At 36.9% G+C, this 10,962-nt stretch overlaps 1 protein-coding gene across 1 annotated transcript; it reads left to right on the top strand.

Annotated features, from left to right (window-relative positions):
* Positions 1 to 1,501: 1,501 nt before the first annotated feature.
* Positions 1,502 to 7,446, top strand: GOLT1B (golgi transport 1B; the record flags this gene model as incomplete). The annotated part of the gene is made up of 3 exons (XM_010081771.1): positions 1,502 to 1,680; positions 5,026 to 5,107; positions 6,399 to 7,446. Coding segments are annotated over 3 exons (300 nt in total), but the record flags the coding sequence as incomplete, so codon positions are not given.
* Positions 7,447 to 10,962: the final 3,516 nt, after the last annotated feature.

The following is a 10,962-nucleotide window of genomic DNA, read 5'->3' as shown; positions in this document are numbered from 1 at the left end:
AATCCTGACCGCCCCAGCCGGGGAGCTTCGGGGGGGGGGGGGGGGGAGTGGCAGGGAGAGAGCGACCACCTGGCCCTGGCTAACGATCCTGGAGTGGGAGAGTCTCGAAACTCACGGAATGGAGATAACAGCCTGAGTGTCCCAGACCGAGAGCTGACCAGGGTGGGGGGAAGGCCTTGGGAGAGTGGCCACCTGGAACGAGACAATCCAGAGCCAAGAGAGATCTGGAGACCAAAGAGATCTGGAACAAAAAGGGATGGTCTTTCACAGGGTCCTCACCTATATACTGGGCAGGACGTGTATGTTATGGAATAGATTACTGGCTACTCTGAGTTTCAGTTCCCCTCCCCCCCTCCGTCTGCAGGGAGCAGAGAGGCTGAAAGTATCTGACCTTGAGTATCCTGACAATAACTGTAAGCATCACTTCTTATCAGCTTTCTTCTGAGCACAAATCCAAAACACAGCCTCTTGCTAGCTATTATGAAGAAAGTTAACTCTGTCTCTGCTTAACCCAGGACAATGATCAATAAAGTGTATAGTGGAAGAGTGAAAAAGGAAAATAATGCTTGTTTTTTTTCTTAACGTAATGAAGAAATATGAGATCCTGTTTAGGGCAAAGGATGAAAACATAGGTAGGAAGAGACAATGACAGGCTATGTGGTAACCAAAGATAATGGAAGAAAAGGTACTGTATCCTTACAGAAAGTTTTAACAAAATAAAAGTTATATGAGAAAGGGGAAAAGGTGGTAAGAAAGTGGTGTATTAAATAACATAGAAAACTTAAATGTCATCTATCATCTGGAGTGAAAATTCCCTTTTCAGCAAAAATGTTGCCTGGATGTATCCTTACAAGCTAAAATAATTACAAGTCCTGTTGCTAAAGGACACTAAAAGTAGTTCTAACTAGTTGGGACTAGCGTGATAGGGTTCAGTCTTTCCTGGAACTAGTAAATGGTATAAAGACTGTACACAGTAAAAAATAAACCAAAACAAAAAAAAAAGGGAAGATAACTGATAATGCTCTTCATCAATTTTCTTTTTTTGGCTTTGCACTGTTCAGTAGATCAGTACAAGCTATTAAAGATGTCCATGATACAAAACAGGTGCTTTTTTAACATGACTGTTCTCAGTTTTTCAGAACCTTTACTGTTAGTGGTACTAACTGCTTGTGGGCAACAATTGAACTGGTGTTACAGGACAGATAACTGTTGTCACCAAGTCTTTTGACATGATTGTGTTTGTCATGAGTCCACAAAGGTAGACTCTTTACTTTTTAAGCAGCTGAGAGAAGAGTGTTTGAGTGCTAGCTAGAAATGCTTTGAGATGGACTTTATAAAATAAATTCACTAGGAAAGTCCTTCTCGACATCTATCTTTTGGTATTAAAAGAAGTTGCGCAAGAAGTGCACTCTAATTTTGTAGAATATATGTATGTTTACGTCCTAAACTTAGGAATATAATTAGCTATTTTCTTTCCTTGCTTGGTTTTTGTCTTTTGTAGGTTTTATTCGTGGCTGGCTTGTCTTTTGTTATCGGTTTAGAAAGAACATTTAGATTCTTCTTTCAAAAACACAAAATGAAAGCAACGGGCTTTTTCCTGGGTGGTGTGCTCATAGTTCTCATTGGTTGGCCTTCAATAGGAATGATCCTTGAAATTTATGGGTTCTTCCTATTATTCAGGTAAGACTTGTTTCTGTATTGGTGTATTGAGGAGTAAATGTATTAATTTAATGTTGCTGCATTATAGCTGACAAAGCAGCATCCTTTAACTGCTCACTTTTGATAGATTTTATATAAAGTTGTTGATTCACATTGGCAAGAGGTGGAAGGATGGTAAATATTTTTCGAAGACTCAAGTTTTCCAGTGTTTGTGAGGCATGTACCAAACTGACTTTGGTAATGTTTATGTCTAACCAAGGAATTGTAAAGCTTCAAAATATCTGGGAGTCCAAATTGTTAGCAGTGCAAAGTTTAAATATTTCCTCATAAAAAGGCAATTTAGTTATTTAGGGTTGGTTTTGGGGAGAAGTTTGTTCTTTCCTTTAACAAATGGGACAAACTATTTGGTTACAAATATCATAGGTCTGTAACCTTACTATTTCAGTACTATGGTAGCCCAGTGAACAGATGTTTTCTGTCATGTTTCATTATATTTGTGCCCTACTATAGTCAGAACTGCTGGTTTTGGTTAGCGTTATTTGGACTGAGTTAAGGAAAGATGACAATTCTTATGTTTTGAACAGCAATCTTGATACATATTATAGCTTTAATAATGTGTCATATAACTTCTTCATAAGTACAATTGTAATGGTGAAAGACTTTGACTTGTTACCACCTGTCTGTCTGTATTTTATCTTTATTTCTATCGTTGAAGTTCCTTGCTTCAGTATAGAACAAAGTACGAAATATGCTAATAAGTAAGAAGGGAGGCTTTTAGTTGTTCTTGGACTTCTCTTCACATGAAGACTGTTCCATTAATGTTTATTAATCTAAAATATTTTCAAAGTGTTCATCTGCTGGCTAAATAATACCATTCCTGTTAATCAAAATCAAACCATGGGCTCTTCTTTTCCATTCAGTACAATTATATGTTAATCTTGTCTTTAGTTTAAATAAAATGTTTAAGTATTTTATGAAAAAAACTTAGCTTTTAATATATGCTTCTTATTGTTCTACTGTGTGTTCCTCAGAACTCTATCACTGTAAGTGTTCTGAAAATCACAGTCTTTTACTGATTACATTGTCACTTCTTGCATGTAACGCTTCGGTTTAATCAGCTAGTACAAAGCAAGTAGAGTGTGTTTCCAACCAAACACTCCTCCTTTTAAAAGATCTCAAAAGAATTATAAATTACTATGCCTAAGAAGGTATGGTTATGGATTATCTATTGGTACTAGCCAGGGGCTAGTAGGGTAAAATGATGTTGAAGGGATTACAGAAGGTCAGTAGGTATCCCTAGGTCACTAGGACTATCCCTTAGCCAGAAGAGTATCGAGGGATAGATAATTCCAGATGTGAATGCTTATCTGATCTAATTTAGAACATCTCTAGACCATCTTTTCTAGTGCTTACTAGTTCTTAGAATCTAAATCCCTTGCTACAATGGTAGCTAGTTACTTCTTCAGACAGAGCTTTTTGTTTTGCTTTAGTCTGTTCATTTTGACCATTATTGTGTTTTTGGCAACTTGCTCCTTTCTGAAGAAGTTAAAAATGGAGCCTTCCCTCAAGCATCATTTTATACGAATCTTCAGGATCCCACCACTTGGTTGCACAACAGAAAGCTTCGCTGGTTATCATTGGTCTCTGAAATACATAATTTTCTTAGGCCCAGGGAATACCAGATCAACTTATGCACCTGTGGATTTGTTAGGCCAGCGTGGTGAGAGGATGGGCTTTTTTGTGTGTTGTAATGATTGTAGTCATGTGGATTACCAGGACTATGGAAAAGCTTTATATTTATCAAGAGCAATTTAGCAGTTCTAGTAACTTTAATTCAACTTGGACTAAGACAGTACAAATATAAACTTCTGTATTTACTTTTTTCAGTCTCTTGATTTTCAGACCACTAAGCCAGTTCCACTAGGTGTTCAGGTCCCTCTAGAATCTTTACTCATAGCTTGTTGTCTTGCATGTCTAGACTACTTCTACACAGTCACCTTTCATATGACCTATGGCAGTAATTGCAGAGCCCCTGCTGTCCACAAAGCAATGGTTAGGTACTGGTGACAAAGAACACTTAAACTACAGGATTGCAAAGTTTGGGTTTTTTTTTTTTTTTTAGATGCATCTGACTTGAGAGAGACAATTATTATTTTGTTCTGGTTTAGATCTAGAATGTGTTTCCCTTCTTGTCTTTATTTAACATACTGCCACAAGTTTCCCATCAGAGGCTTAGTTTTTTTGCCAAACTTTCATATGCTCAGATCGCATTCAATGGAGAAGGGCTATCATGAGGCAGTATCTCTTGTTGTACTCTAAGCTGCTTTTGGAGCCTTGTTTACGTTACAGGCATCCAAAGTTATAGCTAACAATATTATCCTGCCCATACTGATTGGGCCTTATTCTCAGCTACACCAGTTTTAAGTTGTTTTAATCTATTCTGAGTGGTTTGTATGCCTGCCTCACAATTTACTGTACTGCTGAAATGATCTGGTCTTTAAAAAAAGAAAATCTCCAGGTAAAACTTGCTGGTATAGATATTATCTAGCGACTAGTTCTTACCAGTGTAGTGAAGAGGATGATGACTTGTGAAACTTCACAGTTTAACTGTGGCTGAGGTTTCATTGCAAGTTAATCCTTATTAACTGCATAGGCAGGAAACGCATAGCTCAACAAGAGAGAACTTGGAATGCCACCACCAGCTGAATTGCTGCACCTGACTACAAACAGCTGAGATAGCGCAGTAGAAAATTTGCTTTTCTGTTGCAGAGACAAAGTGGACATTGGGGAGACTACACTGTAGCAGTTATGCTAGGCAACGTCCCCCGGCTCATGATTCGGATCCCTGACTTTGCATGAATTTGTCAAATAAGTGAATACACAACTGTCATGCTTAATTTTCTTCAGTTAATGTAAAGAGTACCATATAGGGCTTCAAAGGAGATTACTCGGAATTAACTTCATTTGGTTTTACATGGAGTATTGCAAGAATGTATTTCCTATAATGTAAAAATAAATTATCTCAAAATATGTATGCTAACTTTGAGAAATTACTTGGGAGATTACTTGGGAGCATCAGTTCTGTTGACTAAATTGGGTATTGGTTCTTTAGTTATTTTTTGAAGAGCTGACGGAGTTGCCAGCTATGAAGAAAATTAAGTCCATTTAAAAATAACATGTTTCTTCCCTGGTTTTCTCCCTTCTCTGCTGAATGTATGTTGATATATTTGGTAAGATTAATTTGCTGCTAAAAGCTACAAGATTTTACTTAATTTTTGGTTTAAAAAATACCTCATTTATTTTATAGCAATATGAAAATAGTTTAATTGTAAAAACTAATACAGTGTTCTGATATCTTACCTGAAGGGGGTTCTTTCCTGTGGTGGTTGGCTTTATTAGAAGAGTTCCAGTTCTTGGCTATCTCTTGAATTTACCTGGTATAAGCTCGGTAAGTGTTTGGTACTTGATGCAATATTTGAAGCTTGTACTGTTTTTTGGTTTGTGTTTTTTTTTTTTAATGTCATTGTTATAGCAGTAGTAGAAATGCATTAGAAATAAAGCAAATGTAACTTCACAGCAGTGACTTTGAGTGTGTTCCTGTGTAGTTCTTACACGATACAGGTCACCTTCATTCCCAGTAAAAGGAACAAAGAAACACCTTTGCAGAAGCTGCCCCTACTGCACTGTTGGCCCTAGGTGACCAGATAGGTGAACCATGCCCCTGTTCTGTGCCTCTCCTCCTGTCTGTACAATGAGGAGAATGCTGTTCTTTGTGTAGTATTTGGATGTATTTATGAAAAGTGGCCTGTAAAAGCAAACAGTTCAGTTCAATGTTAAGTTGCAGCTTGTATGGTGAATCTGGAAACTCTCATGATGCATAGTCATTCATTAGATTTATTTATTAAGGTCCACTGCACCAGACTACATCTTGCTGTTTAGTAAGATTTGTATTTTTTCAAATGCAGTTTTCCATTTTCTTAACCAAATAGCCAGGGATTTGAAGACAATTAACAGGTGCCAGAAAGATGGTAGTCTAGAGTGTTTCAGTCAACTACTTTTACTGTGCTAATTTCTGTATGTATTTTAACACAGGCATTTTTAACCCTAGTTTTGAAAGCAACAGTTTTAACAGATACTACTGAAAATTAGTAGGTGGTCTAACTTAGATGTCTATAGTCTGTTTTTTAAAAATTGCTGTTCAAGATCATCTGTTCCAATCTTAGGCCAAGTTCTGGCTCAGAATTCATGATCAATTGAATGTTACATTTGTCAATTGATCTTATGTAGTCATGTTTAATTTGATCATAATGGGGTTAAATCTTGTTTTAAAAAGATAATTGTTAATGTTTTATTCAAAGCCTACGTAGGCTCAGAAGAGAATCCACAGTAATGGTCAGTTGAAATATCTTACTTGGTCTCCTAATGCATGTGTGGCTGATACTGTTTTGTTTTAATCATTAAGCTAGCAGTGTTATCTGCATTGTTCTATTTCCTTTTTCATTCTGTTGCATCTTCATGTTGCACTGTTAATGTCTGTAAGAGAAAAACATGTCATGCAGAAACACAGTTGCACTGTAAGATTTTTAATTTTCACAAAGTTAAGTCATGAGACCTTGGTGAGTACTATTTGACTCATTTTCAATGGCATACTAACTGTGCAATTAGCAAATAATATTCGAGAGTAACTTCACTGTACATAAATGTCACAGCTTAAAACCTTTTCATCTCTTTTTCTACAGCTTGTAGATAAAGTTGGAGAAAGCAACAACATGGTATAATGACAAGAGGGCAGAAGACTGGTTCTAAGCTTATTGTATTATTTATAAAATCCTTTTGAAGAATACTCAGCACAAAGATTATGTTGTGTACAAAGGAAAAGCTTGTTACATTATTTACATAACAGTTTAATTTAAAATGTATAGTCAACAATACACTAGAAAAGAAGCTGAGCAAGTATGCTTCTAGGAAAGTAACTCCAGAGTTCAGGAAGTAAACCGAAGAGGTGAAAGTTGTGGAATAACCCATGTTACAACTCTTCAAGACTATTTTGTTGTTTTTGGAAAACATGCTAGAGGCAACAAACCCTTATGGAATTAATGGTGCCTGTACTTTACCTCCTTATTTTGAAGGTGCAGTAGAGCAAACAGGCCTACATTTTTAAGGGTAGCCGAAACTTATCCAACCCTCTGCTTGCTATCCTCGGAGTACAAAAAAAAAAACCAAAAAACACCAGAAAACTTCTTGTGTAACAAGAGATGTGTTTTTGCATGAAGGTTAAGATGACTATTCATCTTTAAATGTATTAAGACAAAAAAAGGAAACCCTACACGGTTCTGTTGTAAGCATTTTTGGAAATATGTGGCTGAAATAAAACATTATCATAATGTTTCAGAGCCAAATGTGAGTTGATTGTATTTGCCTTTTGTTTCGGAATATGCAAAAGGTCAATCGTTAATAACTTCAGTCTTAAAGGTTGCTTCTGAACATGTAGACCTCAACAGGGAACTCTGGAAACTGACTTGCACTCCTTCCAGTTTGTTCTCCTTGAGTCATGTTACACATACATCCAGATGAGAATGTAGCCCCTTGTCACTAACATGAAAACTTTGTGAAAAATGCTTAGTTCAAAAAAAATTCATTTGGTTAAGGTGCTGACTTGAACCCTGTGAAATGTATCTTATCAAAATTTGAACCTTTGTTTTTAAATAGTTTGAAGCTAAGGTTTCTTTGTTTACTCTGGAACTGCAAATTGACTTTTATTTTTTACAGTAATAAAATGAAAACTTAGAATTCTGTGTACGTGAGTCTCTGGGGAGAAAATTGAGCTAATGGGGCTAACTAAAGATCAAGTGCCAATCTTGATATGTTTTGTAACTTGTTGTTTGGGTTGTCTTCAAATACCTTAAAACTCCTATCAGTCACAGCAACGACTTTGCTATGAGATTGTCAGCTAACCTGGAATAAATGTCCCCTACTAATGCAAGGGTCACATTTCTGCTTCTATTGGAATGTTAAACATCGTGCATTTTCAATAGATTTAGTTACATAGTGTCTTCACCTAACAAAACTTGAGATTAAGTAAATTGTTTTTGTGGAAGCTTTGGGGGTTTCTGTTGTTTTTAACTTTCTTTTCCCTTAAATGTAATCCTAAAAAAATTACCAAAGTGCAATGGTAGTATTTCAAGTATCTATATAGTCTTAAAGGTCTAATGACTGGGGTTTTTTTCCCTTTATTATGCAGTTAAAATTGGTATTTTGCAAAGTAACTTAAAAGTTAAGAAGAATCCTCATATACCAGTGCTTTGGATGTTGCTACAAAGTTTGCATAAGATGTTTTATTTCCATTACAACTGTACAGATAGCCACAGTCTACTATTCCCAATGTTTAACTTGCTTCTTTCTCAAACAGGAACAAAATGATTCAATGAAAACATGCTGTGTTATTTACAATTAATAACATCTGAAAATTTGGTGAGTTTATTTATAAATGACAAAAATTAGCGATATTTGCCTGATGGCATGTGTGTTATAGTTTACAGACAGGACTAAATATGACTTGTGGCTTCTACCTCAAGAGATGAACCAATTTTAACTGCTCCTGTAGATCTGTTGTGTGTTAAAATGACTAGAGAATAACACTGCAGCAGTTTAGCAACTCATCTTTTTTGCTTTGGTAGAGCACTAGTCTGTACTGTGGGAATCAAGTACTGTTTAAAGCAGACAGTGTTCACCTTTGATATTAGAGGTCAGCTACCTGAAGTTTTGTTCTTGTCTTTTGAAAAGTAATGTGGTGGGAAAGGTGGATTGCAGCACATGACTGTGGAGCTCTGACTGAAAGCAAGTTGCTTGGTAAGCTGAAATACCTTTGTCAACAAGAAATCTGATGCTACCTTTCAGAGGTGATTAATGTGTTGCTGGATATGATATTTAACCCTCTGAAATTCAAGGATTTAGGAAGTTCATCTCACTTCTACTTAATTAATTGTTTTAAATCAAAAGTCAACTTTTGTCAGATGTGAACTGTTGTGAAAAGCGTCTGAGGGAACAAAACTGTATGTTGAATTTAGCATAGTCTTTATCCCTCAAAGTAACATTGTCTTTGAGACAGTTCTGCCAAGATAAATGTGGGTGGCAGCAAAGGTCAAAACAACTTAGCCTTAAAGTGTTTCTGTTGTAAAAATATCTTTAACAGAAACATGCTTGGAACATTTCCCCTTCTAAATGTAATTTATAATTGCTGCTTTAAAAATCATAAGGATGGATCTTATTCTGAGCAAATGAATACTGTAAATATCCTTGTCATACCTTGAATAAATGGGTACTTTTTTCTATAATTTGTCTCTGTCTCTTTTTATGTGTGTATTTTAAGAAAGTGTTTTGACAGGTTTTCCTTTCCAAAAGTTAGGGAGTGCACGCTGTTACTGTCTATCTTTCACTGTTGTGATTTTCATAGTAAATACTGTCTCTGATTAATCTGAAATTGAAAGGTTTCCTTTTTTATGATAAACCTTTCACGTAAACATCCCCCTAGTTACTCAGGTGCCAGTTTCAAACACATCAGAAAAAAATGTGGAAATTACAGTTACATGGAAAATGGTTTCTTTGTTAAACTACCTTCTTTCCTTTCTGAGGAAACAACTGCAAAACTTAAGGGCATATGTCTGGAACTTAGAGCACAGGTTCTAGTGCCTGTGCTTTCAGTTTAGTTCAAGGATATGAGCATGAGTTCTCTGTAGCCTAGAGACTGGCCAGGTTTGCTGTTCTGTGGTGATCTGCGAGCTTGCAGACCACTGTGAAGGATTTTCACAGAGGGAGGAGAATAGCAAAGCAGGGATTATAATTGGTTGTTGGGGTGTTGTGTTGGTGCTATGTGCTAGCCGATGTCCTAAAAACTTATTTTGATTATAAAGTTCCAGTATCTCAATTAACTTCTATCAAAGTTGGTTCTATCCAAAGAATTGGCACTTCCTAATTTAAAAGGAAAAAAATCCCAGCTACATCTAGTTATATTTGTTAAACTGAGAGGTATCATGTTAATCTGTATGTAACTCATGGTAAGTTACTGTCAGTGAACAGTTGCCATTTATTGACCAGGAATTTTTTGACTTTGTTATTTCTCACAATATGGTACCATTGTAGTTTAGAGTTTCCATCAGAAACATTGTGAAGAAAGGTATCTTGTCTCTGCAGTAGACATCACAGGCAAGGTTTTACTGGATTACTTGAAAATTGTTTCCTTACCAGATTTCAAGGTACAGACTTGTTGTGTTTCTGGTTCACTTGATTATCAGGCTAGAATGTAGAGTCCATGTCCCGAAACCAAATGTAGTGTGTATATCTCCCTGCTGTCTCTTTAGATATCACTGCCAGCCCTTGGACTCCTGTCTCTATCTCTGGCTGCCACGTCCTAACTTGTTTTGGCTGTGATTTCTACCCTTCACATTGCCATTACCAGCTATGACAGCACTAGTGGGCTATTACCAGACTAACTTGCTCAGCAAGATTTGGCCTTTGTGGCCTGTCTGTTCAAAGCTTTACCCCACTAGTATTGGTCTTGGCATATTAAAGCATCTTTCAGAAGACTTGGATCTCGTGCTCTGTCCAACAATGAGATTCTGCAGCTGCTGTAATCCCTTGCCAAGCATAATTTCAGCACAATTATTATATGATAAAGCATCCTTCACAAATATGTAACAGTTTACAGAAAAATGCCAGGACTGATGTGGAGTAATTTGGTGTGGGATTCATCATCTCTGAGTGTTATGACTGATAATTTGGGATATTGCTCAAGAGCTATTTATAGCTATTTATGGTGTATTTTATATTTACGTGGTTTTTTACCAGTGATTAATGTGTCTAGTTTCCCTGCTGAAGCAGCGCACGTCTGTGTGTTCCTGTGTACTTCCTAGCAGATAACCCTTTCCATTGAAGCAGTAGTACCGCTTTGCTGGGGAATGGATCTCCTATAACATATATATGTATATATGTGTGAAGTATCTTATTGCATATGATGATGAAAGCTTATAAAAGCATTGGTTTCCTGGCTGACTTACCACATAGAGGAATTTCTCCACAGAAAGGGCAGCAATGTTTACCCTACTGTGGGATAGAGGGGTGTAGATCTTACTGATCTCCGGGAGCCAAGGTGTTTTATCACCTCCTGCACAATCCAATTGACGGTGTAGCTGACCACGGGCAAAATGTAGGTGACCTACAGCCTTTGTATTCTCCCTTTTTTCCCCCCGTCTCTCGCTCTGAACCCAGGTTCGGCTCCGAACCGGCGCAGCTGCGGCTGGCCCGGCA

The sequence above is a fragment of the Pterocles gutturalis genome, unplaced genomic scaffold (genome assembly GCF_000699245.1).
Source record: "Pterocles gutturalis isolate BGI_N339 unplaced genomic scaffold, ASM69924v1 scaffold49914, whole genome shotgun sequence".
Classification (NCBI taxonomy): Eukaryota; Metazoa; Chordata; class Aves; order Pterocliformes; family Pteroclidae; genus Pterocles; species Pterocles gutturalis.
This window is presented reverse-complemented; position numbering and strand designations above follow the sequence as displayed.